This window comes from Rattus norvegicus, chromosome 12 (assembly GCF_021556685.1).
Source record: "Rattus norvegicus strain SHRSP/BbbUtx chromosome 12, alternate assembly SHRSP_T2T, whole genome shotgun sequence".
In the NCBI taxonomy this organism is placed as follows: Eukaryota; Metazoa; Chordata; class Mammalia; order Rodentia; family Muridae; genus Rattus; species Rattus norvegicus.
Genome location: NC_141545.1, coordinates 29,165,239 through 29,191,249, shown reverse-complemented (window position 1 = coordinate 29,191,249; position 26,011 = coordinate 29,165,239). Strand labels below are relative to the sequence as shown.

Below are 26,011 nucleotides of genomic sequence, written 5' to 3'. Positions count from 1 at the left end.
GCCAGCAGGAACGGGGACAGTATTCCCTAGAACTCCCATCTAACCTCATCCCCAAATCTCTTGGCACTGACACCCCAAAGCCTGGTAGAGCCTTTGCCTAAAATCTCCCAGTGAGAGATTTGGGTGTAGCTCAGTAGTAGAGCACCTGCCTAGATACACACACACACACACACACACACACACACACACACACACACGCACGCACACGCACTCGCACATGCATGCACATACACACACACATGCATGCACATACACACACACATGCATGCACATACACACACACATGCACATACACACACACATACACATACACACACATGCATGCACATACACACACATATGCACATGCATGCACATATGCACACACACATGCACACGCACATGCACATCCCCCTCAGGGGCTAGAGTTGTGGCTCAGTGGCGGAACACTGGTCTGGCATGTGTGAAAGCTCTGGATTAAATCCCAGACACTTGGAATAAAAGGAATTGGGTCCTCACTTGATGAGGGCCAACGAAGAAAGACTCCAGAGGAGACAATAGGCCTTTTTCTCTGAAGGTCATGTCCTGGCTTGGGGCCAGGCTGTCGGGTATACTTCCCCAGCCACTCAGATCCATGGAGCCACCCCTGCTGGAATGAGCACAGCCTCCTGGAGCCTGTAGCTAATCTGGTCTCTTTGTACTTAAAATTTCTTTTCTTAGAAAAATATTTACTTTTTTTTTTTTGGAGCTGGGGACCGAACCCAGGGCCCAAGCGCTCTACCACTGAGCTAAATCCCCAACCCCAGAAAATTATTTACTTAATGTGTATGGGTGCTTTATTGCATATAAGTGTGCACACTGCATACGTGCAGTGCCTGACCAGAAGAGGGCCTTGGAGTCTCTGGAACTGGAGTTAGAGATGGTTGTGAGCCACCATGTAAGTGCTGGGTGCCACACTTGTGTCCTCTGCAAGAGCAGCAAGAATATGTGTTCTTAACCTGGAATTCTGTCTTTGTTGCTATGTGTCTGTATGTAGTACGTATAATGTTGGTTATGTGCATGCCTGGGGGACAGGGGTGGGGCATATGTCGGGGAGTGTGTCATAGTTCTTGGAAGACAACTTACTGGAGTCATTTCTCTCTCTGTGCCACGTGGGTCCAGAGACTGAGGTCACCAGTCCAGCAATGCGGTTTTCCCAACCCTCCTATTAGTCAGCACCCTCGAGCTCCTCCCAGGAAGTGACCCGACTCAGGACAGTGGCCCTGTGGTCGCCCTGTGACAGGCAGTGAGCATGCACCCTTCGCCTGGATGACTATACATTTCCTCTCTGGCCTAGTCCTCCCCTCAGCCACACGGTCCATGCTCACGGTGGAGATAATATATCTTGGGGTCCCTTAGGCCACACCCTATACAGTTCTTCCGGTGTTGGGAAGACACCAGAATCCCTGCCCTTCACCCCCTACTTCTGATCCCCCCGGACATGAGCTCCCACTCCATCCCACAAAGATGTGACTTTGTACATGAACATATTCATGTATATGCACAGACATGTGTGCATGCATGCACGCATGCAGAAGAGGCCAGAGGTCAGTGCCGAGTGTCATAGTTTCCCATCTATTTCTGTGATGACATCCTGATGAACTCAACTTAAGGGAGAAAGGGTTTATTTTTAGCTCACCCTTCCGGGTCACAGTCCGTCATGGCGGAGAAGTCAAGGCAAACACTTAAACAGCTGCTCACATCACATACACGCACAGGCAAGAGCAGAGAGAAAGAATGCCTGTGTGCTCAGTGACCAGCTGGTTTGGTCTACTTTCATATATTCCCGGCTGCAAGCCAGAGAACAGTACTGTCCACTTTCAGGCTGGGTCTTCCCAGGTCAATTAACAATCAAGCCAAATAGACAAGCTCGCAGGCCAACCCAACGTGGACAATTCCTCCTGAGGCTCTCCTCCCCTGTCGTCCTGGACTGTATCAAGTTGACAGCTGAAACTAACCACCACATTGGGTGTCTTGCTTTATTACTCTCCACTGCATTCTTCAGGACAGGGTCTCTCTGTTTGTCTGTCTGTCTGAATCTAGAACTGACCAATTCAGCAAGGCTGGCTGACCAGCAAGCGTGGGGTTCCTCCTGTTGCACTGCAAACTCAGGCCCTCACACTTGCATGGTAAGTGCTTTACCAACCACAAAATCTTCCCAGCCCAGAGACTGATCTTTTTCTGTTCCTGGACTAGGGCTTTTATATCACTTTTCCTACCCCCTGCAAGATCACTTCCTCTACAAGGTCAGTCAGTCAGTCGGTCAGTCAGTCAGTCAGTTTGTTTGTTTCTGTCCTTCCCTCCCTCCCTCTCTCCCAGCTGGCTTCTTCTGGAATGCCTCCCATGAATATGAAGGGATCTGGCACCTTACAGAGGAAACTGGGCTGTACTGGACCAGCAAGCCTGTCAGGAATCTGCTGCTGGCTCACCTCACGTTGCAACTTCCTTGGTCGTTATATCTTCTTTGGCTCGTATTTTCTGCAACACCTACCCCTCCCCAACCCCACCTCCACCCTCACCCCCCTCACCCACCTACCCCCACGCCTCAAACACAGCTTGTGAAGTCTAATCTCTACCAGGTGTCTCCAAAACTCTGAGACAACCGAATGAGGTGAATGGAGTCCTACACTTCTTGGTGGAGGGTAGCCTAAGCAGGGGCCGAGTGGAGCTGTCCCTGTGAGTTACTCATCAAAGAGAAAAGGAAGGAGCAATCAAGATTCCCACAGCAAACACTACAGAAAGGCGAATCTCCACCTGGGCGTGGTGGCTCTCACCCTGTAGGATGAGGCATGCGTTCGAGGCCAGCCTGAGCTATAAGACTGAAAACCTGTCTCAAAAACTAGCCAAACTATTTCTAATTCTAGCATGCTCTCTATGATACTCAGTTGTTCACCGTCAATTTGACAGAACCTGGAATCTCCCGGGAGACGGGCCTCTGGGCATGCCTGTGGAATTATCACGATTTGTTTATTGGATATTGAAAGACTCATTTTAGTGGCGGGTAGGACATTCCCTGAGGAGGAAAACCTGGACGGTATGAAGTAGAGACAGCTGAGAGGCAGGAAGGAGCGTGCATGCCCCTCTCTGTTTCTTGGTGTGACTAACGGTTTCAGATTCCTGTTACCTAGACTTTCCCCACCAGGAGGGAGTTCTTGAACTGTGAACCAAAGCCCGACCCTTCTCCCTCAAGTTGCCTCTGTCAGGGTACTTTATCACAGTGACAGCAAAAGAAACTGAGATAACCCTTGTGGTTCAAAGTTGCTCTGTTGGCATCGGGGATTTGGCTCAGATGTAGAGCACTTGCCTGTCATGCACAAAACCCTGGGTCCCCTTCCCAGCACCGCATAAACTGGGCGTGGTGGTGCACATCGGAACCCTTAGCACCTTAGAGGCAGAGGCAAGAGAATCACTGAGCGTAGCCTGGGCTACGTAATAAGTTTCTCAGCACTGAGACACGGCTACCTCTGAGTTACCCAAACTCCTCTGTAAGTGGCCCCAATGGCCCCAATACATTCATTGGTTCATCATGGTGGACTCTTTGCTCTGTGGTTGGTATCCTATCTGAGTGGGACACATGTCTGTCCTTGTCTCCCCAGGAAAAGTCTCCATGCTGAGGCCCCCTTGCCTCTCTCCCTCAACCTCACGTACCTTCTTTGGAGCCGCTCGCCGATGCCACCACAGAAGATGAGGCAGACCCGATGGAGGGCCTACCCACGGGACTGGAGTGCTTCCCCCCTCGGCCAGGGGGCTTCAGGCCACTGGGCTTCTGCATGGTGATGCCACTAGGAGGGCAGACGACGGCAGCCGCCGGTCATATCCTCTCTGCCATCCTTGGTCACCTGCAGGCAGAACACAAGAGGGATGGAGTCTAATGTTCTCTTTAGGACCCGGGAACTTGGCCGGTCGCAGTGGTCCAGAAACTGATAGAGTCCCATCGGAGGATGACGCTATTTCCTTTCTGTTCTGTTCGAGATGGGGTACCATATAGCCCAGACTGGCCTCAAAGTCATTAGACAATAGAAAAAGATATTAAAATCCTGCCTCTGTCTCCTGAGGGTGGGAAGCCAGCACACCTGATCTACTCTGGACTAGGGATGGAACTCAGGGCTCCCTGTGCTGCACAGACACTCTACTCCTCTACTTGTTTTTTTTTTTTTTTTTAAAGATTTATTTTATATATATATAAGTACACTGTAGCTGTCTTCAGACACACCAGAAGAGGGCATCAGATCTCATTACAGATGGTTGTGAGCCACCATGTGGTTGCTGGGATTTGAACTCAGGACCTCTGGAAGAGCAGTCGGTGCTCTTAACCACTGAGCCATCTCTCCAGCCCCTCTATTTGGTTTTTATGACACAAGGTCTCACTCTATGTCCTAGGCTGGTTCTCCTGATCTTATCCCAGCCTCCTGAGTGTGGCAGTTACAAGTGTGCTTCACCAAGCTCCACTTTGCTGCGCCATTTACGGACAGAGCTGTGATCTCCACTTTGGGGCTGCTTGGGAGTGGCTGCAAGATGCTTCAAGAACCATCTTACAACCACCGAAGACAGCCAGCTGGTGAGCCAGGCCACCACAGAAGACAGGCAGAGTTCAGGCTGGCCTCCGTTAACCGACTCGCTTGTTTGGCCCACACCTACCGGAAGGGACGCGCCATTCACAAGAAAGAATCTAAAAGAAAAGAAAAAAGCTGGCACTTCACTCTCGTAATCTGAACACTCAGGAGCCCGAGGCAGGGGGATTGTTGCAAGATTGGAGTCATCTGGGATACACAGAAAAACCCTGTCTCAAAAAGCCAAGAAAGAGAGGAGGATGGAAAGAGAAAGGGAGATAAGAGAGAAACACACACACACACACACACACACACACACACACACACACACACGGGGTGGGGGTAGGGGATCTAATCTAGAAATCCATATAAAATTCTCTTAGCAGAAACTCTTGGGTACCTCAGAATGTCTCTCAGTCATATGTTCATCAGTCAGTGGATGTTTTAGTTAGTTGCTTGTTTTTGTAAAGTAGGGTTTAACCTAGGGTCTTTTGCATGTTGCTCAAGTGCTCTGCCACTGAGCCACACCCCAGCCCCTCACTGGGGGATTCTAGGCAGAGGCTCTACCACTGAGCCACACCCCAGACCCTCACTGGGGGATTCTAGGCAGAGGCTCTACCACTGAGCCACACCCCAGCCCCTCACTGGGGGATTCTAGGCAGGGGCTCTACCACTGAGCCACACCCCCAGCCCCTCACTGGGGGATTCTAAGGAAATGTTTCACTGCTGAGCCACAAGTCCCCCATCCTCTTTTCATTTTTAATTCTGAGATAGAATCTAAGTTTCTCAGTCTGGCCTTGAGCTTATCATCCTCCTGCCTCAACCTCTGAGTAACTAGATCACATGCCTACATCGTCAGAATGGGCTACTTGAAGTTTTTCTCCACCGACTGCACCTCACCCAGAGGACACTTGGCCCAACAAATATTGTTCCAGGTAGCCTCTTGGGACCAATGGTCCTGGAAATCCACAGTGAGCCTAGGAGAGTCTGCTGCCCTTCTGTCTATATTCTGTCTCCCCAGAGCCTCGGGCAACCTTAATTTATACCTTCCTGTCTCCTCTCTGAGAACCCATTCGCCAGTGTTTGACCCTGACTGACCCCATGACTAGAGACCCTGTGTGAGGGCATGCCTGAATCCATGAAGAGAGGACGCCAGCCTTCTAGGCCACAGGTCCCTCAGTCTCCCTACTGTTAGTAAACCAAGGACCACACACATTCTAGAACCAGGTGCGCCCCAGCCTGCCTTCAGCAACTTGGTGCTAAGAGTCAAAGTCACGTCATCACCAGGGGCCACAAGTCACATATTCTCCCTATGTAAGGGTCCTATACCCTCATATAAAGCCAATGCCTTCCCTCTCTGCTCTTTTCTCCTCCACCCTTGTCCGGGGCAACCTTTGTCTATCCTCACTGAATAAATCTCTCAGGTGAGGTCACTGCATGGTGTGACTCTGTGGCATCCATTGGCCCTCCGATCGCTGCACAAACTCTAACACCTGCCATTCTTGATAACCCCAGGAAACCTACTGTGCAAGGAACCTGCCTTTCTACCATGCCGCACCCTCTACGCACAGTACTGAGACAACTGTGTACCACACACCTTGCACAGATGTGACCTGGCTATGCCCAAGTCCGCTGCAGAGGTAGCAGGCATCTTACAAGGAGAACAGCCACAGATCAGAAAAGTTCAGAAACAGCCGAGTGTTAGGGGGACACCTGTCATCACAGCACGTAGGAGGCTGAGGCAGGAGGATGGAAGCTTTAGGCTACCCTGCGTTCCATAGGGAGGGCCTGAATTAGCAAAAGGAAAGAAGGCTGGAGTAATGGCTCAGTCTGTACAGTACCTGCCACAGAAGCAGGAGGAGCTAAAGTCAATCCCCAAAGCTCATGGTTAAAAGTCAGGCACGCGGGGGCTGGGGATTTAGCTCAGTGGTAGAGCGCTTGCCTAGGAAGCGCAAGGCCCTGGGTTCGGTCCCCAGCTCCGGAAAAAAAAAAAAAGTCAGGCACAAGGACTGTGGCGATTTAAATATGAATGGAAATATGAACGGCCCCCATCACTTGAATATTTGAATGCTAAGTCACCAGGGAGTGGCCCTATTTGAGAAGGATTAGAAGGATTAGGAGGTGTGGCCTCCTTAGAGGAAGTGGGTCACTGGGTGAAACAGTGAAGTGGACACAGGTGAAAGGCTAAGGCAGACTCGTGAAGGAACGTTTGGCTGAAGCAGACACGGGAGTATAGATGTTCTGCTAAAGCAAGCACGTGATAGGACACGTGATGAAGGATTCTTTGCTAAAGACACACATATGTTGGTCTGCCTTACATTGCATAGTTGAGCCACATTTGTTGGGACTCCATAGAGAGAAACGCACCATAAAACTTCTGGTGGTGTGCTGCAGTTTCTTGCTGCCTCTGCAGACTCGGGCTGATTGACAGAGTGATATCAGCTGAGACAGACACAAGGGCTCAGGTGAGACTCTTGGAGGACACGTGGAGGACACGTGATGATTAGAGGGCGCACTCAATAGACGGTAAAGGGGATCGAGCTACGCTTGCTTTATTGAGCTCACTGCACGACCTTGTGGGTCTCATACCTTCCCTGATCTTTCTTTGCTATGTAGGGAGAGGCACAGCAGAGAACTTTCCCTGGTGTTCCTCCCTGGCCCCTCCTGCTGACTGGAGCTGAGGCTGAGGCCTGGCTGTCCCTGCCACTGCTGCTGATCCACATTTGCTAACCCGACTCTACCAAACTGGACTGCTGATATATCTGTAAAGTGTTTGCAAACGGATCAAGCTGCCACTGCTGACTTGTGAACTGAACGGGCGATTTCCAAACAACACAGACGGGAGTTGCTCCAAAGAACCTTTCTAAACAGGTCCACTCACCCCTCCGTCCCCCGTTCCCCGTATCCTTTCTTTTCCACTATTTCTGGTGGTGGGGTGACAGGCTAAAAGAGAGGCTAAAATGTTTAAGAACCATCATTAGAAATGAGGTTTAGGACAGGCCAGAGAGATGGCTCAGCGGTTAAGAGCACTGACTGCTCTTCCAGAGGTCCTGAGTTCAAATCCACAGCAACCACATGGTGGCTCACAACCATCTGTAATGGGATCTGATGCCCTCTTCTGGTGTGTCTGAGGACAGCGACAGTGTACTCATATGCATAAAATAAATAAATAAATCTTTTTTTTAAAAAAAGAAAGAAGGGTTGGGGATTTAGCTCAGTGGTAGAGCGCTTATCTAGCAAGTACAAGGCCCTGGGTTCAGTCCCCAGCTCCGAAAAAAAAAAAAAAAGAAAGAAATGAAGTTTAAAAGTTTAAAGTTGGGGTTGGGGATTTAGCTCAGTGGTAGAGCGCTTATCTAGCAAGCACAAGGCCCTGGGTTTGGTCCTCAGCTCCAAAAAAAAAAAAAAAAAAAAAAAAAAAAAAAAAAGTTTAAAGTTATACTGGAGGGTGGGCTTTTGAGGTTTCAAAAGCCTATACCAGACTGACACTCCCCCTCCCCCTTCCCCTCTGTGGACCTGAATGTAGTTCTCGATACTTCTCCAGCCCCATGCCTGCTTGCCTGCCGCTATGCCTCCCACCATGGTAATGGACTAAACCTCTGAAACAGTGAGCCAACTGCAATAAAATGTTTCCTGTTATTGGAGTCAGGGTGTCTCTTCACAGCAGTACAACAGTGACCAAGTCATACATGCATTTAAGCCCAGTGCTGGGAATGCAGAGACAGGTGGATTCCCTGGAGTTCCCTGGCCAGCTAACTTGGCCTACTTGGTGATCCTCAGAGCAGTGAAAAACCACCCACACGTGGGTGCATACATGTGCATTGGGACTACACACACCACACACACACACACACACACACACACACACACACACTTAATGTGAACGAAAGAAAGGAGGAAATAAAGGATGGATAGAGGGGATTAGTAAAAAAGAAAAGGGAAGGAAGAAGGGAAGAAAGAGGGAGGGAAGAGAGAGAAAAGGAAGAAACAGGGGGCTGGTGAGATGGTTCAGAAGGTAAAGGAGCTTGTTGCTAAGCCTGAGGACCTGAGTTCAATTCCCAGGCCCCACACCGTGGGAGAGACCAACCCCAGCAAACAGTCCTCCACGCGTGCATTCAGGACACACGAGGCCCCTATACAAAGACAACGAGTAACACAGTTTTTAAAAAGAACACATACTTATAGGACCAGGATCCATAAAGACAAAATTAATTTCACAGATTCCATCCCAGTCATGGTGTTGCAGCCATGACTGAACTGGCCCCAGGGCTGCCTCTTCCCTACCTCCTAGCCTGGTGGCCCTGCCCTAAAACAACATTTCCAAGACCCTGACCTCTGGGGACAGCGCCTGCTTGCTTCAACTAACAAAGGGAAGCATGGACCAGGCAGAGAGGAGCCAAGCCAGCATTCAGCCAGTCCCAGCCGCCCCAGCCAGGGGACTGGAGGGGACCGGAAAGGGGAGGGGGAAGGGAGAACGGTAGCAGGAAGAGGGGAGGAGGCAAAGGGCTGAGCTGGCCCTCTGTGACTCAGCCAGGCTCTGGGACAGAGAACTGGTAGGGGGTGGGGGAGGACTTGGGAAAGCTGTGAGATGGCGATAACTGGCCTCTGGCCACGGTGCAGCTGATGTCCCAGGCCATCAAGTGAGAGTCTCTTGGAGTGAGCCATGAAGCCAGATGACAGTCCCAGGGGTTCCTACCTGTATGGGATACAGGTAGCAGCCACCGGACAGCACACAGGGATCCCAGCACAAAAGAGGCAGAGGAAGAAAGATTTCAAGTTCCAGGCTGACGAAACGGCCTAGCAGCTACAGACGATTGCCACCAAGCCTGGTGGCCTGAGTTGGATCCCCAGGGCTCACATGGTAGAGGGGTAGAAATGACGCAGACACACGCTAAAATGTAATAAAAATGGAAGTAAAATAACAAACCAAGCTTGGTTATAGCTGGACTGGGAGAGGGCTTGCCTAGTATGCATGAAGCCCTGGGTTCAAGCCCCTGCACTTATAAACCAGGTTGTGCACACCTGTGATCCCAAAAGTAGGGAGGTGGAGTAGGAGGATCAGAAGTTCAGGGTTATCCTCAGCTACATAGCAAGTCTGAGGTCAGCCTGGGCTATAAAAACAATTTTAATCCCAGCACCCAGAAGGCAGCGGCAGGTGGATCTCTGAGTTTGAGGCCAGCCTGAATTAGTTGGGGACAGCCAGGGCTACATAAAATTCTGTCTCAATAAAAAAAAAAAAAAAAAAAAAAAGGAAGGAAGGAAGGAAGGAAGGAAAACTGGGGTTTAAGCATGGCTGCCTTGAGGGGTACAGGTGCCTGAGTTGGGAAACTTGTAACCCCAGGATATCCCAGATACTTGACAAGAGTTCAAGAGGCCCATGTCACAGCTCTCTGGTGACACTGGTCACACAAGCATTTTCTGGGAACTCGGGTCTAAGAGAAGCAACAGGCCCCTTTGTGCTGTCCTTAACTGCCACTTACTGGAAAGAAACCCGAGCTCTGTTGCACGGTTTCCATTTCAGCTGCCTGGGGGTGACCAGCCACAGACATCAGCAGGGGACAGGGTTCAGGATTCTGACCCAGTGAATTGGTAGTGGCCTAGAGAGGGGAACAGCGCCAAGTGGAGCAAGAGAAAGCCCAACTCCTATGAGGTAATATGGCCCCAGGGCAGGGAAGAGGGCATCAGGATGTGAGCACCCTGGCCCAGAATTCTGGCCAGCCACTGGCTCTGGCTCATTCAACCAGGCACCTCTGCCAGGAGACAGTCCTTTGATAGGGTGCTAACTACTCCTGACACTAGACATGTTCAGTTTCCTCTCCTTTTCAAAAAATATTTATGGCGGGAGGGGTACATGCATGCCCCATGCATAAAGGATACCCACTTGGGGCTGGGGGTTTCTCTCCTTTAACAAGAAGTCTCCAGGGGTCTCGAACTCAGGTCATCAGGCTTGGCAGCAAGCCCCTTACCTGCTGAGCCAGCTCGAACCCTTTCCTTTCCATATTTGATCTACAGCTCAAGTTGGTCTCAGGCTTTCCACCCCCTGCCTCTTTCTGCCTAGCGCTGAGATTAAGGGCCCAGGACACCATTCTCACTGTATTTGGGTCAGGGAACACCGGCAGCCTGCAGTGGGTCACCGAGAGGTCAGCAGAGTCCATGACCTCCCAACGAAAGGCTGAGGCTGGGACAGTCCCTCCCTGTGAGTCTTGCCAACTTCCATGCAAACAAAAACCAAAGTCTAAGCTTTAAACCAGCTGTGCCTCAGGCCTGGGAGCACCAGAGAGATGGAGTCCATCTGCCTGGGTCCCTGTCCCTACCCTCCTCCCCTCTCTCTTTCCTGGTCACCAGGGTCAGCAGGATGTTGGGAACAGCCAGGCCCAAGCCTTTTGTGGCTGTGTGACTACAGTCAAGCCCATGGCACAGTGTGCAAAGAACAGAGACAAGGAACCTGGTTGGGGTCTTTGGACCCCTTGATAGTGCCAAGAAGCCTGACCACTTGGTGTGTCTGAAGACAGCTACAGTGTAAGAAGCCTGACCACTGTGTGGAGAGGGACAGCGGCAGAGACCAGCATGAGGCTCTGGGAGAGACTCCAAGCAGACGTGGGGTAGCAGCTAGACACTACTGGAGATATGACTTCAGGGTGGGGAGTGGATGAAGCTGGGAAGACCAAACTGCTTAAGCAACCTGAGCCGGAAAAGCAGACCAACAGCAAATGGCCCCTCAGTCAACTGCCAGCTTTGCTGGGTATTCATTTTGGTTGGTTGCTGGCTTTTTTTGTTTTGTAAGACAGGGACTCTTTAGGTAGCCTGGGCTCTCCTGAAACTCATGTAGATCAGGCTAACCTCCAACTGACCAGATAGCTGCCTCCCCAGTGCTTGGATAAAAGGCGTGCACCACCACTCTTCTGGGGGATTTTGGTTTTGTATTTTTATTTTATGTGTGTTGGTGTTTTGCCTGCATGTATGTCTGTGTGAGGGGGTCAGATCCCCTGGAAGTAGAGTTCCCGACGGCTGTGAGCCACCATGTGGGTGCTGGGAATTGAACCCAGGTCCGCTGAAAGAGCAACCAGTGCTCTAAACCCCTGAGCCATCTCTCCAGTCCACCCACCTTTTAAAAAAAAAAAAAAAAAAAGAAAGACACTATATTGTGTAGTCTAGAGTAAGTTAAAACAAAACAAACCTGTTTGATGTGCCTGAAATTCTGCTACTTCCTGGCTCCACCCCCACCTCACCCCCCAGCCCCGAGTGCTGGGATCACAGGCAGGGGGTTCCCTGTGGGCTTTTGTATGTAAGGTTATAGGTCAGCACACCACTGACTTTCCTTTTCTTTATCTGGAAACAGGGCTCTGCTATGTAGCCCAGCTTGGCTTTGAACTAGATATTCTGCCTCAGACTCTCCAGTGCTGCAATGGCAAGAATATACTAGGGCTAGAGAGATGGCTCAGCAGTTAAGAGCACTGATTGCTCTTCCAGAGGTCCTGAGTTCAAATCCCAGCAACCACATGGTGGCTCACGACCATCTGTAATGGAATCCAATGCCCTCTTCTGGTGTGTCTGAAGACAGTGGCAGTGTAACTCATATACATAGAATAAAATAAATTAAAAAAAAAAAAAAAAGAATATGGGGTTGGGGACTTAGCTCAGTGGTAGAGCACTTGCCTAGCAAGCGCAAGGCCCTGGGTTCAGTCCTCAGCTCCAAAAAAAAGAAAAAAGAAAAAAAGAAAAGAATATACTAAACGTTTTGGTTTGGGGATATTTTGTTTTGTTTTCAAAGAGAGGGTTTCTCTGTGCAGCCCTGGCTGTCCTGGAACTCACTCTGCAGAAAAGGCTGGCCTCGAACTCAGATCTGCCTGCCTCTGCCTCTGGAGCACTGGAACTAAAGGTGTGCGCCACCATGCCTGGCCTGGCTTGGTTTGTTTTGTTTTGTTTTTTAACTACCTGGCAGGCCGGTGAGATGGTTCAGAGAGTAGATGCATTTGTTGTGCAAACCTGGCAACCTGAGTCCAATTCCCAGAACCCGTGCAAAGGTGGACAGAGAGAACCAATTCCACTGAGCTACTCTCTGACCTCCAAAGGTGCATTATAGTATGTATACACACTGACACAAGGGATTACACACACGCACACACACATCGTGCATGATCACACACACGTGATAACAATAATTTGGGGGCTGGAGAGATGTCTCAGAGGTTAAGAGCACTGACTGCTCTTCCAGAGGTCCTGAGTTCAATTCCCAGCCACCACATGATGGCTCACAACCATCTGTGATGGGATCTGATGCCCTCTTCTGGTGTGTCTGAAGACAGCTACAATGTATATAATAAATAAATAAACCTTAAAAAAATAAATTTAAAATAAATGAATAAATCTTTAAAAAAATAATTTGGGTTATTTTAATTAAAAACTAAGCTGGAGAGGTGGTTTCAGCAGTTAAGGGCACTGGCTGCTGTTCCAGAGAACTCAAGTTCAAATCCCAGCACCCACATGACAGGCAGCTCACACCTGTCTATAACTGCAATTCCACAGCTTCTGATATCCTCACACAGACATATGTACAGGCAAAACACCAATATACATAAAATAAAAATACATCTAAAAAAAAGAGTATGGACTGTTCTCAAAAGACCAAAATAATATCAAATAACTTTTTATTTTTTATTTTTTGCTTTTTTTTCATCAAATAACTTTTTAAACTTAGATTTATTTCATGTAAGAGTTTTACATGTATATATGTATGTATGTACATATGTATGTATATATGTATGTATGTGCATCGTGTGTGCGTCTAGTACCCATAGAGGTCAGAAGATGGCATTGGGGGGTTGGGGATTTAGCTCAGTGGTAGAGCACTTGCCTAGCAAGCGCAAGGCCCTGGGTTCGGTCCCCAGCTCCGAAAAAAAAAAAAAAAAAAAAAGAAAAAGAAAAATTCTCTAACTCTTTAGGCACAACAAATGTAATAATGGGCTGTTTGTGTGTTTGTTTGTTTGTTTGTTTTTATAAAAAGGTGAAAAGAGATTCCTAAAGGTCTACTTCTGGCCTCCATAGGCACACACATTCACACATCCTCACAAACATGAACAACCACGCACAGGCACACACAGGCAAAACTATTCTCTCTAAAATATCAGTCTATATCTACCTGGGATCACAGCGACAGACTAGATGACTAAGTCACAGGTAATTTCCTTAGGTTCTGTGTTGTTGTAAAATTATATTTAAAAAAAATGGTGTTCTTTTACCCCCACTAGGTCTGGCACTGCAGTGCCCCAAGATATCTGCTGGATATCTTGTCTGAAACACACATCCCAACTCTGTGCGGCCCAGTGTCTCTTTTGCCACACATTCTCCCAAAGTCAAATCGCCACAAGAAAGAACACACGACCCAATAACCTCTGACCCAATCGATAAGATACAACTGCCACACATCCAACCCTTAAGAACATTCATAACAACCTGTAAATACACAGAGTGGAATCTTTTTTTTTTTTTTTTTTTTTTTAATAATCTTTTTTTGGGGGGGGTTCTTTTTTTCGGAGCTGGGGACCGAACCCAGGGCCTTGCGCTTCCTAGGTAAGCGCTCTACCACTGAGCTAAATCCCCAGCCCCCACAGAGTGGAATCTTAACGTCAGCCTCCATAGTCTCTCCGTGGCTACTTTGCAGTCTCCTCCCCGTCTCTCCATTCCTGTCCCTTCCTCTTCCCTCAGACCTTTCTCCCGCCCATTCCTTCCTTCTCATCCAATGACAGGCCTCGTTCTATCTTGGACCCGCCTCACCTGTATGATGACATCATCCCACAGTTCTGGATTTGGTACCATCAGACCACCCGGCTGTGAATGAGCAACCTGTGTCCTGCAGACGTATACCATGTGTCTCCCGCAAGGCTCTGACTTCCCCCGAGTGCAGGAGAGGTCACAGTGTGGTACAGAGGCGCTGCACAGAATGAGGACCTTCTACTGTGCTTTACTTCCCTGTAACAAGCTTCTGTGTCAACATCCCGAACCCTATCCCATTCTGGCAGTATCCTGAGCAGGCGAGGGATAGGAAGGAAGAGACACGGATGCTGGGGTCTGGTCCTGGAACAGCATGAGAGAGTCCAGGCAGACAAAGGGAGAACTAAGAGGGGGCAGCCAGGAGAAAAAGGGACTTCCCAGCAAAGCAGGTCAAGGGTACCGCCCACACATCTGAAACTAGAACCTAGTGATACCAAAGTGGGTGGGAAGAGAATGGAAGAGAGACACAAAACGCAGCGGCTCAGACATCACCAGGAAGACATCTAAATCGTACCATCTACCGTTGCTTCCAAAAAGGCACCCTCACCCTGGCTACCACTGGAGGCTGCATGCCAGGCACCTACCACACGCAAGTGCTCTAACTCATGCCCAGGGTTTCCGCAAAGAGGCACCCAGTGCCCTTGAATGCCTTCTCCCACTTCTCACGGAGAGCAGAGGGGAAGGATCAAGCTTTTGCAAATCACATTCCCAGTCTGTATCTCAGGACCTAGGACAGCGCCAGGCTCAAAAGCCACACATGTAATGGCTCCATTAAAGAGTCCTGAAATTAGGGTGGTAGGGGGCTGGTAGAGTCCTTGCTTAACCTACACAGAGTCCTAGTTTCCATCCCCAGGACCATCCAGGCTCGGCCTCACACATAGGTAAAAGCTTGCAACTGGTAGGTGGGTCAAGATTTCAAATTCATCCTCCATTACATAGGTTGAGACCAACCTGGGCCAGGTGAGACCTTGTTTCAAAACAAAACAAAACAACAAAACCAAAAAACAACAAAACCTAAAAAAGGGGGTGGGGGAGGCTGGAGAGATGTCTCAGTGGTTAAGAGCACTGTCTGCTCTTACGGAAGACCTGGGCTGGATTCTCAGCATAGACACGTCAGCTCACAATGTTAATTTGGCTTTCAGGGAACCTGACACCCTCATCTGGCCTCCATGGGTACTAAGTCTAGTGCACACAGGCAAAACATCCATAGATGTAAGAGAAAAAAAAATCACAGGGTGGGGGCTGGGGATTTAGCTCAGTGGTAGAGCGCTTACCTAGGAAGCGCAAGGCCCTGGGTTCGGTCCCCAGCTCCGAAAAAAAGAACCAAAAAAAAAAAAAAAAATCACAGGGTGGATATCTTAACCTGGATCACAGGTTAAGAATACTAGTTGTTCTTCCAGAGGATCCGAATTCAATTCCCAGCAACCACATGGCAGCTAACGGCTGTCTACAATCCAGCTGCAAGTGATCTGACACCCTCACCCAGACATACATGCAGGCAAAACACCAATGCACATAAAATATATAATTTTTTTTCAAAAGAAGAAAGAAAAGGGGCTGGAGAGATGGCTCAGCGGTTAAGAGCACTGACTGCTCTTCCAAAGGTCTTGAGTTCAATTCCCAGCAACCACATGGTGGCTCACAACCATTTATAATGAGATCTGGGGTCATCTGGCCTGCAGGCACACATGCAGACAGAAAGCTGTATGATGTATACATAATAAATAAATATTAAAAAAAAAAAAAGAAAAGAAGAAAATGAAATGATCCTCATCCAGGCTTCAGTGGTAGAGTATCTACTTCAAATCCCCAGAGAGAGGCTGGGGGCACAGAACAGTGGTAGGTGCCTACCCAGAGTCCTCTAGTGCAAGAAGTGTGGGTCAGCTGCAGAGCACCTGCCTAATTCTGTGAGACTCTAGGGAGGAGACTAGGGTAAGGCAGGAGAGAGAGCACACAGCCCTGTATTTATGTCTTGTTAATGATTCCTCCCGGCCTTTTCTGCATCCTGCTCAGAAGACAGAGTTTCATTAACCTTTCTGGGCTCTTCTGAAGGCATCAATTACAGTTCATGTTTCACTGTGAAGACCAGGCAGGAAGGATCAAGAAAGGGAGGCCCTGGGGCCTGGGGAAACAGAGGGATGATGGAACTAGACCCACTCACCCCCAGTCACCAGATTGTGGGAGAAGAGGGTCGTCCCTGTCTGGGCCAGGACAGAGTTTACATAGGTCACATCCTTACGTTCCTAAAGGTGAGTTACAGTGCTGAGGACTGGAGCACCATAGAGTATCCAGAGGACGATAAAGTATCCATGGCTCTGCCTCCCCCGTCGGACTATCAGCTCCTATACATAGCCACAATCCAGTTGTCTATACACACGTGCACACACACACATACACACATGCATGCACACAACTTCATGCATCAAAAACTTGCCTGACAGATTACACCAGCTGTTCCCAGCCCCAGTCTACCACCAACTAAGCAGATGGGGGTAGCCCCCTCACTTGGTCTCTCTGGTAACCCAGGATTAAGATGCCACCAGGGGAGGGTCTATGAACAGGAACCAGCATTTACAGAAGTCACCCTGGGCCAGGCCACACTCATGAGTCAAGGAGAGATGGGACAGAAGTAAGATTAGGGTAGAGAAAATGAAACCAGAATCCAGAAAGAAACAGAAAGGGTGGGCTGCCAGTCAGCTTCCTGATCCAGGTGGCCCAGGCTCCCTGTAATTCTTCAGTGACTAAGTCTTATTTCTCCTACTCTGAAATGTCCTTTGGGGCCAGCAAGACCGTGAGATGGCTCAGTGGGGAAAGTACTGGCCATGGAGCCTCATGAACTCAGGTCAATTCCTGACATCAACATAGTTGCACACACACCATAAATACATTTAAGAAAATAAATAAATGTAACTGAAGTCTCCCTTTGCTTAACTGAATGAGGCTCTGATTCCACAGGACAAAGGAAACCAAACAGGGGCTATAAAGACGTTTCCCTTAGTAAGTTGCTTGCCGTACAAACATGAGGATCCCCAGCAACTCACGTCAAAAAGCAGCGTGTGCCTGTGCCTGCAGCACGAGAGACGGAGGAGCAGCCCTGGGGCTTGACAGTTAGCCAGCCTCATTGAGTCAGTGAGGTCTAGGTTAAGTGAGCTACCCTATCTCAAAAGATAAGGTGAAAGGCCCAGCAAAATGGCTTAGTGGGTAAAGGGGTTTGCCACCAAGTCTGGTCATCTGACTTTAATACCTGCTATCCATATGACAGAGTCAGAAAATGGATCCCAACAAGTTAACCTCTGACTTCGATATTCATCCAAGTGTATACACACCCATCCACACCCACACATTGTCCTCTGACTGCCAAACACATCCAGTGTGTACACACAACCATCCACACCCACACGGAGCAAACTGGACAGTGGCTGAGGGGACAGTGCCTGAGGAGACAGAGCTAACCCTTAGGTTCTACACGCTCATGTCCACCCAAAGGCTCGCATGCACGCAGGCATGCTAGCTGTGGATTTACTCGCCTGTAGTCCCAGGACTAGGAAAGGGTAATTCAAAGTTGAGGCTAGTTTCCAATATGCAGCACGTTTGAAGCTAGCCTGTGCTACAAGAAATCCCTGTCTTGAAAAAACAGAAACTCCCAACAATAGGGTACTGAGGGGGCCGTCTTCTAATTCTGTGTCCCTTCCACGACAGCTGGGTTCGACTAAACATGCGGCTGCCTACAGCTTATAAAGAGAACTGAGGCGACCTTAGTGGGGGCAAACAGAGTCTCATCAGCTGATGAGAGAGAGGGAGAAGAGGAGGGAGGGAGGAAGGGAGAAAGAGGAGGGGGAGGGAGAGAGAGAGGAGCCAGTTCCATGGAATGCAAGGCCTAGGCAATTGTGTGGGCTCCAAAAGCCAGACAGTGTTTAGACTCTGTACTGAGGTGCCGGCAGGGAGTACGACTGTAATTATGCCGTAGAGAATGAGACCTTGACTTTGCAGAAGATGGTACGCCCCTTAGGCCTTAACCAATGCATGGACAAAGCACCCAGTGGTGCCTACTTGTCACCCCGGAACTCCAGAGGTAGAGGCAGGAAGATCAGCCTGGGCTACAAAGTGACTCTGAGAGTTCATTTGGTACAGTGCCTGCCTAACATGTCTGAACCCCAGGTCTATCTCTCACACCACATAGACCTGGAGGGGCAGGACACACCTGTCATCCTAGCTGTTGGGAAATGTGGGCCCAACGAGCAGAAGTTCAAGGCCAGCGCTGTATAAGTCTAAGGCAAGGCTAAGATATACGAGACTGTCTCCAATAAACAACATGAGGGCTGGAGAGGGAGTGCAGGGAGTGGCAGCACCCACATCAGGCAGCTCGCAACAGCCTGTAACTCTAATGCCAGGCGATCTCATACCCCCTCCTGGTCTCCGTGCTGTACCCACACACGCATGGCAGGCAGCCCTACAGATACATACAATGATAAAAATAGATCTTAAAAAGAATGCAAAGGGAACCAGCAAATGAATACATCTATTCAAAAAGCCAGAACCACTGGACACAGTGGTGGATGTTGTTAGTCCCAACACTAAGCAAGCACATATCTGTGAGTTCAAGGCCAGACATGGAACATAGACCCCCCATGTCTCAAAAAGGGGTTTGGGGGAGTTAGAACTAAACATTCCTGGCCCAGAGTAAGCACTTAATATGTGTTTTGTAAAACCTTGTGTAATGGCATCAATTCTCCCATGAGCTACTGGGTAAGATGTGCAGAGTCTCTCTGGGCAAAGCAGCAAACACAGAAATGGCAGGGTAGCAGTTGCTGTGCAGTTACTGACCAGAGAGCAACTGGAAACCACACACTGTGCCTGTCTTCTAGGTGGGGACAGGGAAGACGAGGGATAAGAGGACAATGGCTTTATTATCAATGAAGGAAGAAGGAAGGGAGAAAGAAAAGAGCAGGCCCTGGGGTGGGGTTAAGAGGTTGTGTCAAGGTAAAGGGCAGGCAAGGCAGGGGCAGGTAGAGCACCTGAGAGTCACTTCCTGTAGCCAAAAAAAAAAAAAAAAAAAAAAAAAAAAATCAACTGGTAGAGCTCCTGCCTAGAATCCCCAATGAGGGGCTGGGGGTGTGGCTCAGTGGTAGAGCTCCTGCCTAGAATCCCCAATGAGGGGCTGGGGATGTGGCTCAGAGGTAGAGCACCTGCCTAGAATCCCCAGGGAGGGGCTGGGGGCGTGGTTCATTGGCAGAGCCCCTGCCTAGAATCCCCAGGAGGGGCTGGGGATGTGGCTCAGTGGTAGAGCTCCTGCCTAGAATTCCCCAGTGAGGGGCTGGGGGCGTGGCTCAGTGGTAGAGCCCCTGCCTAGAATCCCCCAGTGAGGGGCTGGGGTTGTGGCTCAGTGGTAGAGCCCTGCATAGAATCCCCCAGTGAGGGGCTGGGGGCGTGGCTCAGTGGTAGAGCCCCTGCCTAGAATCCTCCAGTAACAGGATAGGGGCATGGCTCAGCCAGAGAAGCCATGAGGTCTTAGGGTCAATTCCCCTTGCCACCAAATACAAGTAAGTAAAGTCACAAAAACTGTCCTAGGGCACATGGTTTTCTCAAAAGCCCTAAAAGGCAAGTCCCCTAAGTACTCCCATTTTACTGATGGGGAAACAGAGACAGCAAGGTATGCGATCTTGCCCAAAGCCACACAGCGATTCAAGTAGCAGAGCAAGGACTTGAACCCACGATCTCCAACTCCAACATCGGAACTCCTGCTCCTTCTGCTCCTTGGGGCTCTGAGTAGGCACTTCCCACCTGAGTGCCTGGGTTAGAAGAGTGCGTGTGTATCTGAATGTACTCCTCCAAGGTTCTGCCGTTGGGGCTCCTCTATTTCTAACTTCCTTTTCATCCTGGAGCCTTCGCTCCCACATACTACCCTTTTAAGTGCTGCTGAAACCCAAGGGCTGGTGCTGTGCTAAGTGGGTACCTAGTGTGTGCAGGAAGGAACCGGCAAACAGGCTCTGTCTTGAACCTCATGCCCCAGTACCCTAAATCTCTGCCCATCTAAACCAGAATGCCTCTTGTCTGGAAGCTCCTGTGGGAGCCGTCACCTAGGTAAAAAGCACACTCAGGAAGGGCACTGGTCTCAGGGTCTGCCTTTAGGGTCTGCCCTCCCCTGCCCCTGTGCCTATTGGGGGCTCCTAGCTTCTCCACTTGCCAGGCATCAGGTTAGGCTGTGCTATGCTGTGCAGAGTAGCTCCCGTTCTGTGTACCTGCCAGGCTCAGGTGACAGCGACCTTATGAATGAAGGACTCATTGTTTACATTTACAACGACGCGGGGAGGAGGCCTCTGGCTCACCGCAAAGGTAAGGTGGCCCCACGTGGTGCTCTCTACCTTCTCCTCAGAGCACAGCCCTTGGCCAGCCCCACCCCCACTGTCCTCTTCTGGTCACCCTTCAAGATTAAGGCCAATTTTCTGTCTAGTTCTACAACCCTCCAGCCCCCTGCCCACTGGTAGTCCAGAAGACAGGAGAGGAACTCAGAGGCTGGGTGTGTATGCATTCCTGGGTTGTGATTCCTCTACCCCTAAGGTCTTCCTCTGCAACGACCTTTCCAGGCTCACTCGTGGCAAAGCCCAATGAGTCCCCGACAAACACACAGGCCCCGCCTGAGGAATCCACGCGGGCTAGCCCTGGAGGCTCAGCCCTGCATCCTGCGTCGCCACTGCCCCTCCCTGGGGGGAGGGAAAAAAAATCTGCTGCCTCACCAGCCACCAGCGCCAGCTTGGGGGGGCACCCCTGCGGAAAGCCACCCTGCTTGGGCCTCCCCCTCCCCCTATCCTTTCCCAAACCAGGTTCTCCAACCAAGTTTTGCCAAGGGTACCAACCAGACGACCCCAGGTGGCAGGGCGGGGGCCTCCGTGTCTGATCCCAGATGCCAGGTCTGGAGATGAGGGTTGATGGCCGCGCCCACCAGGCTGTGCCCCCACAGAGCCTGAGTGAGAGCCTTCCTCAAGAGCCCTGCAGCTTGTCCAGCTGCCTGGACCCGCTCTTGGAAAGAGGACGCCAACAAACACACCAGAATCCCAGTCTATGGATGTGGGTACCATCTGGACGTGCAATCCAGGGACGCCCCCAACCCCAGCAGCGGTCTGGGTTAAGGAAGTTGGGGTTCACCCCGCCCACGCCCACCAGAGGCGGCGACCCTGCCCGCTGTCCTTGCCCAGGCGGCGACAATGGCTCGGTGATAGCACCCCCTTTTCTTTCCAGTATAGGGTGCCGCCGCCCCCCGCGACTCTGCGTCCTTTGTTGCCCGCGCGCCCCCATCGCGCGCGTCCCCAGAGCGGCGCCTACCTTGGAGCTCCAGCAGCGAACAGGACCCGACACCCCTCGCTTCCTCTTGGTCCGCGCGTCCTGGGAACAAGGATGCTGTGCCGGTCCCCTCACGCCCGGCCGCTACCCTAACCCGTTCTCCGCGTTCTGAGTCCGGGCCTCGGACAGGCTCTACGGCCAGAAGGGATAGAGGGAGGGGCCGATTCTGTAAGCTCGGCCGCTGCTTGCGCGCCCCGAGGCGGAGCCGAGCCGAGCGGGGCTGAGTCGGGAAGATCCGAGCCCAACGGGGCGGAGGCGAGAGAAGCCGAGCAGAGCGGAGCCCCGTGGAGCCCTGCCAAGGTGAGCCGAGCCCAGCCGAGAGATGCCGAGCGCCAGGAGAGCTCAGCGGCCAGAGAGCGAACAAAAGGGGCCGGCGTAGCGGCGGGCGCAGGAAGGAGGGGCCGGAGCGAGGAGGAAAAGGGAGGGGGTGGGGGGAGGTTGGGGGCGGTGCCCGTAATCGTGGTCTCCCGGTTCTCAGGCAATAGTGACACGCAAAAACTGGGGAGCGGGCGGTCGGAGAAGTCTTCGGAACCTCGTCTTCCCCCACCAAGACCACCTACAACGGACTGGAACCTTGGAAATAGATTTCACTCACACGCACTTCAGCCCTAGGCGTTTATGTGTGTTCCAGTTTCTGTTTCAACCATGCATCGCTTAGGCAAATGTTTCATATTTGGAGACACAGACGCTTGGGAATGTAAGGGGGCGGGGCTGGGATCCGGAAGGCTTCAAACTAGAGTTGACTTAGGTATTGTGTTCAGAGGCGAGGGGGGAGATAATGAGGAGGGAGAGCTTCAGATGGACACCTGAAGGCACTCTAGCTCCACCTGACACTAGGCAGGCTGATCAGGAGGGCAAACTGGGCTACAGTTTGACTCTGTCTCAAAACAAACGGAAAAAACCTTAAGGTCTCACCACTCAGCGTGGTAGTAGGTTAACTTCTTGACCTCAGTTTCCCCACTTTTAAGGAGGCAGGGTGTTTTAGCTCGTCAGAACCAAAGAAGTTGTGCACTGATGCCAGCAGCAAGCCACCCATAAGGAGTTCTTGCAACGAAGAGAGTCCATGTGAAAAGAGCCAACTCCTTAGGAGTGGACGGTATACAAAATAAAGAGGGAACTGTTCGAGAAAGAGCAAGTTTTATGTAGCTAGATGGACAGTTTCAATGTTGAAATAGAACCCAAATCATGGCAGACTGGAAGACCCCTCTTGGGTTGGGTCCTGGCTCAGACATAGAGCCCCTGCCTAGAATCCCCCAGGGAGGGGCTGGGGGCGTAGCTCAGTGGTAGAGCCCCTGCCTAGAATCCCCCAGTGAGGGGCTGGGGTTGTGGCTCAGTGGTAGAGCCCCTGCCTAGAATCCCCCAGTGAGGGGCTGGGGGCGTGGCTCAGTGGTAGAGCACCTGCCTAGAATCCCCCAGTGAGGGGCTGGGGGCGTGGCTCAGTGGTAGAACCCCTGCCTAGAATCCCCCAGTGAGGGGCTGGGGCGTGGCTCAGTGGTAGAGCCCCTGCCTAGAATCCCCCAGGGAGGGGCTGGGGGCGTGGCTCAGTGGTAGAGCACCTGCTTGGCATTGCTGAAGCCCTTGGTTCCATTGCTACTAACAGAAAATTTGTAGCACCTGTCTGTCTTTAATCCCAGTGCTTGAGGTGCTGAAACACGCGGATCTGTATTAGTTTAAACCCAACCTGGTCGGCATAGAGAGTTCCAGACCAGCCAGGGCTACAATTTTCCTATCTCAAAAAAAAAAAAAAAAAAAAAAAGGAAAATTAATACCACAGATAGAAGGGTTAAAGTTCACTCTTCACCCATAGTTTCTGTCTGTAAACCCTTCAATGTGTGTCTTAGAAAGAAAGGGTGAGGACTGGAGAGGTGGCTCAGTGGTTAAGAGCATACATTTCAGCTGGGTGTGGTGGTACATGCCTTTAATCTCAACAAGTTGGGGGCAGCATTCTGGAGTTTGAGGATAGCCTAGTCTACTTAGCACGTTCCATACCGGCCAAGAGTATACAGTGAAACCCTCCCTGTCTCAAAAATAAAAGCACATACACTACTCTTGCAGGGGACATGAATTCAGTTCCCAGCACCCACACTGGGTGGCTCACAACTGCCTGTAACACCAGTTCCAGGGGATCTGATGTTCTCTTCTTGACCTTGGGGTACCGTCACATATACACTTACACATGTCTACACATGTGCACATAATTAAACATAGGAAATAAAATATTAAAAAGAAATGGGGGGCCGGGGAGAAGCTCAGGTGGCAGTGTTCAATTTACGCATAGAGCCCTCAATTCAATCCCAACACAGCATCAAACAGGAGTGGTGACATATACCTGGAGTCCCGATAGGAAATGGGAGAAGAGAGATCCTGAGTTCAAGGCCAGCTTTGGCTACATGACAAGTTGGAGGACAGCCCACGCTACTTGAGTCCTTACTCAAGGGGGAAAGGGACAAGAATTTACTTATTCAGGTCACAGGTCCCCATGTGAGGCACCTGGGCATCCTATTTGTGCCCTCAGAGAGTAGACGAAGGAACCCCTAACTGACTGACATGCCCCCAGGTGGATCCCTAGCAAGAATCTCTCGGCGAAACACCTACTTTTGGCTATTGGAATCAGCTCCAAGAGACCCACTTGGCTACTCATGGGCAGAACCCCAAAGGATGACTGACCTTTGACCCTAGTTGTTGGCGAGCTGGTTCTAGCTGAGGAAAGATAGAGTCTTCCCTTACTGGAAGGTTTCTGCAGATACTCTATAGAATTCTAGGCTGGCACTCTGTTCATGAGAGCTATATCCCCCCGCAACCCTACCTTGTATTTATTTTTGAGACAGAGTCTAAGGTTCCCTGTGCTAGCTTTGAATTCCCTGGTCTAGTACTCAAAATCCACTTCCCAGTGCTGAGATTCCAGTCATGTGCCGTCATGTCTGGTCCTAGCCCATAATTTTGATCTTCTGTGTGTATGTGGAGGCAGGAATGGAATCCAGGACTTCTCGAATGCTAACTAAGCGAGAGTTTTGGCACTGAGTTCTCTCCCAACCATCTTTCTGAAGATTTGTTTGGTTTTATTTTTTTGGTTTTTTGTTTTGAATTGTTTTTCCACACTGGGTCTCTCTGTGTAGCCCTGGCTATCCTGGAACTCATTCTGTAGATCAAGCTGGCCTCGAACTCAGAGAACTGCCTGCCTCTGCCTCCCAAGTGCTGGGATTAAAGGCATCCCCATTATCTGATTGATTGGTTTATTTATTCGTTTTGAGATAGAGTCTTACTAGGTAGCCCTGGCTGGCTTGGAACCCACTATATGCACCAGGCTGGCCTCGAACCCATGACCTCAGACTGGCTCTGCCTCCCAAGTGCTGGGAGTTAAAGGCACTCACCCCATGTCTGACATGGATGATATTATTTTAATTATGTCTCCACATGTGCTTTTGTGTGTAGGTATGTGCACTTGAGTGGGGGCACCTGTCAAGGTCAAAGGAGGGTTTAGAACTCCCCTGGGGCTGCAGTTACAGGTGATTGTTGTGATCATTCTCCTGATGTGGGTGCTGGGAACTGAACTCAGGTACTTTGCCAAGGGCAGCAAGCACTGAGCATTTCTCCAGCTGTCACCTCTAGTTCTTTGACGGAATATTTTCCCAGTCTCTCAATTGCTATCTTAAGCTGAGTGGAGTGGCAGCGGGAGCCAGCACTTGGGAGGCAGATGCAGGAGGATCTCTGTGAGTTCAAGGTCAGCCTGGTCTACATAATGAGTTTCAGGACAGTTGGAGATACACAGTGAAACTCTGTCTCTAAGTTAAGTAAATATATAAAATAAATAAATAAATAAATAAATAAATAAATAAATAAATAAATAAAAGCAATTTCCATGGAAATTGGAAGGACATGAGAAACAGTCATGCCCTTGTGTGGAATTTCTTGTTTGGATGAAGCCGGTAGTAGCTTCTGTGTATTAGATCAGAGGTAGCCTAGCCTTACAGTATAGCCCTCTGCATCCGGGTGGGCGTGGCGTCGCCATGGCGACGTCTGCTGAGCAGGCCACCACCAGGCTGTTTCCAGACACTTGGACTTACCTCGTCCGGAATTCTTCCTGCCCAGGAGGAAGCCGAGCTTCTATGCCTCTGGTTGGTACTGCTGACAGGGGAAGGGAAACTGACGTCGTCATGGGGACGCAGGGCTCTGTCAGCTATCAGCTGACCCGACATGGGCTTCTGAGGTCCTGGAAGCTTCTTTTTTTTTTTTTTTTTTTTTTTTTCCAGCCTTCTGGGTTTCCTGAGAGATGTAAATAAAACTGCATAGTTTCGGCTTTGTGAGATAAGGTCTCGATTATGTAGCCCAGGCTGACC

General features: G+C 50.3%; 1 protein-coding gene across 2 annotated transcripts in view; it reads right to left on the bottom strand.

Moving 5' to 3' along the window:
• The window catches only part of Clip2 (CAP-GLY domain containing linker protein 2), a 63,836-nt gene extending 41,916 nt beyond the window's left edge, over positions 1-21,920 (bottom strand). Inside the window, exons 1-2 of one of the 2 annotated variants that reach the window (XM_087578153.1) lie at positions 21,657-21,920; positions 3,667-3,857 (exon numbers count right to left, since the gene is read on the bottom strand). In XM_087578153.1, coding sequence (XP_087434279.1) covers positions 3,667-3,790 — 124 coding nt within the window. In that variant the 5' untranslated portion in view covers positions 3,791-3,857; positions 21,657-21,920. 2 annotated transcript variants of the gene reach the window in all.
• Between the last annotated feature and the right edge of the window lie 4,091 nt (positions 21,921-26,011).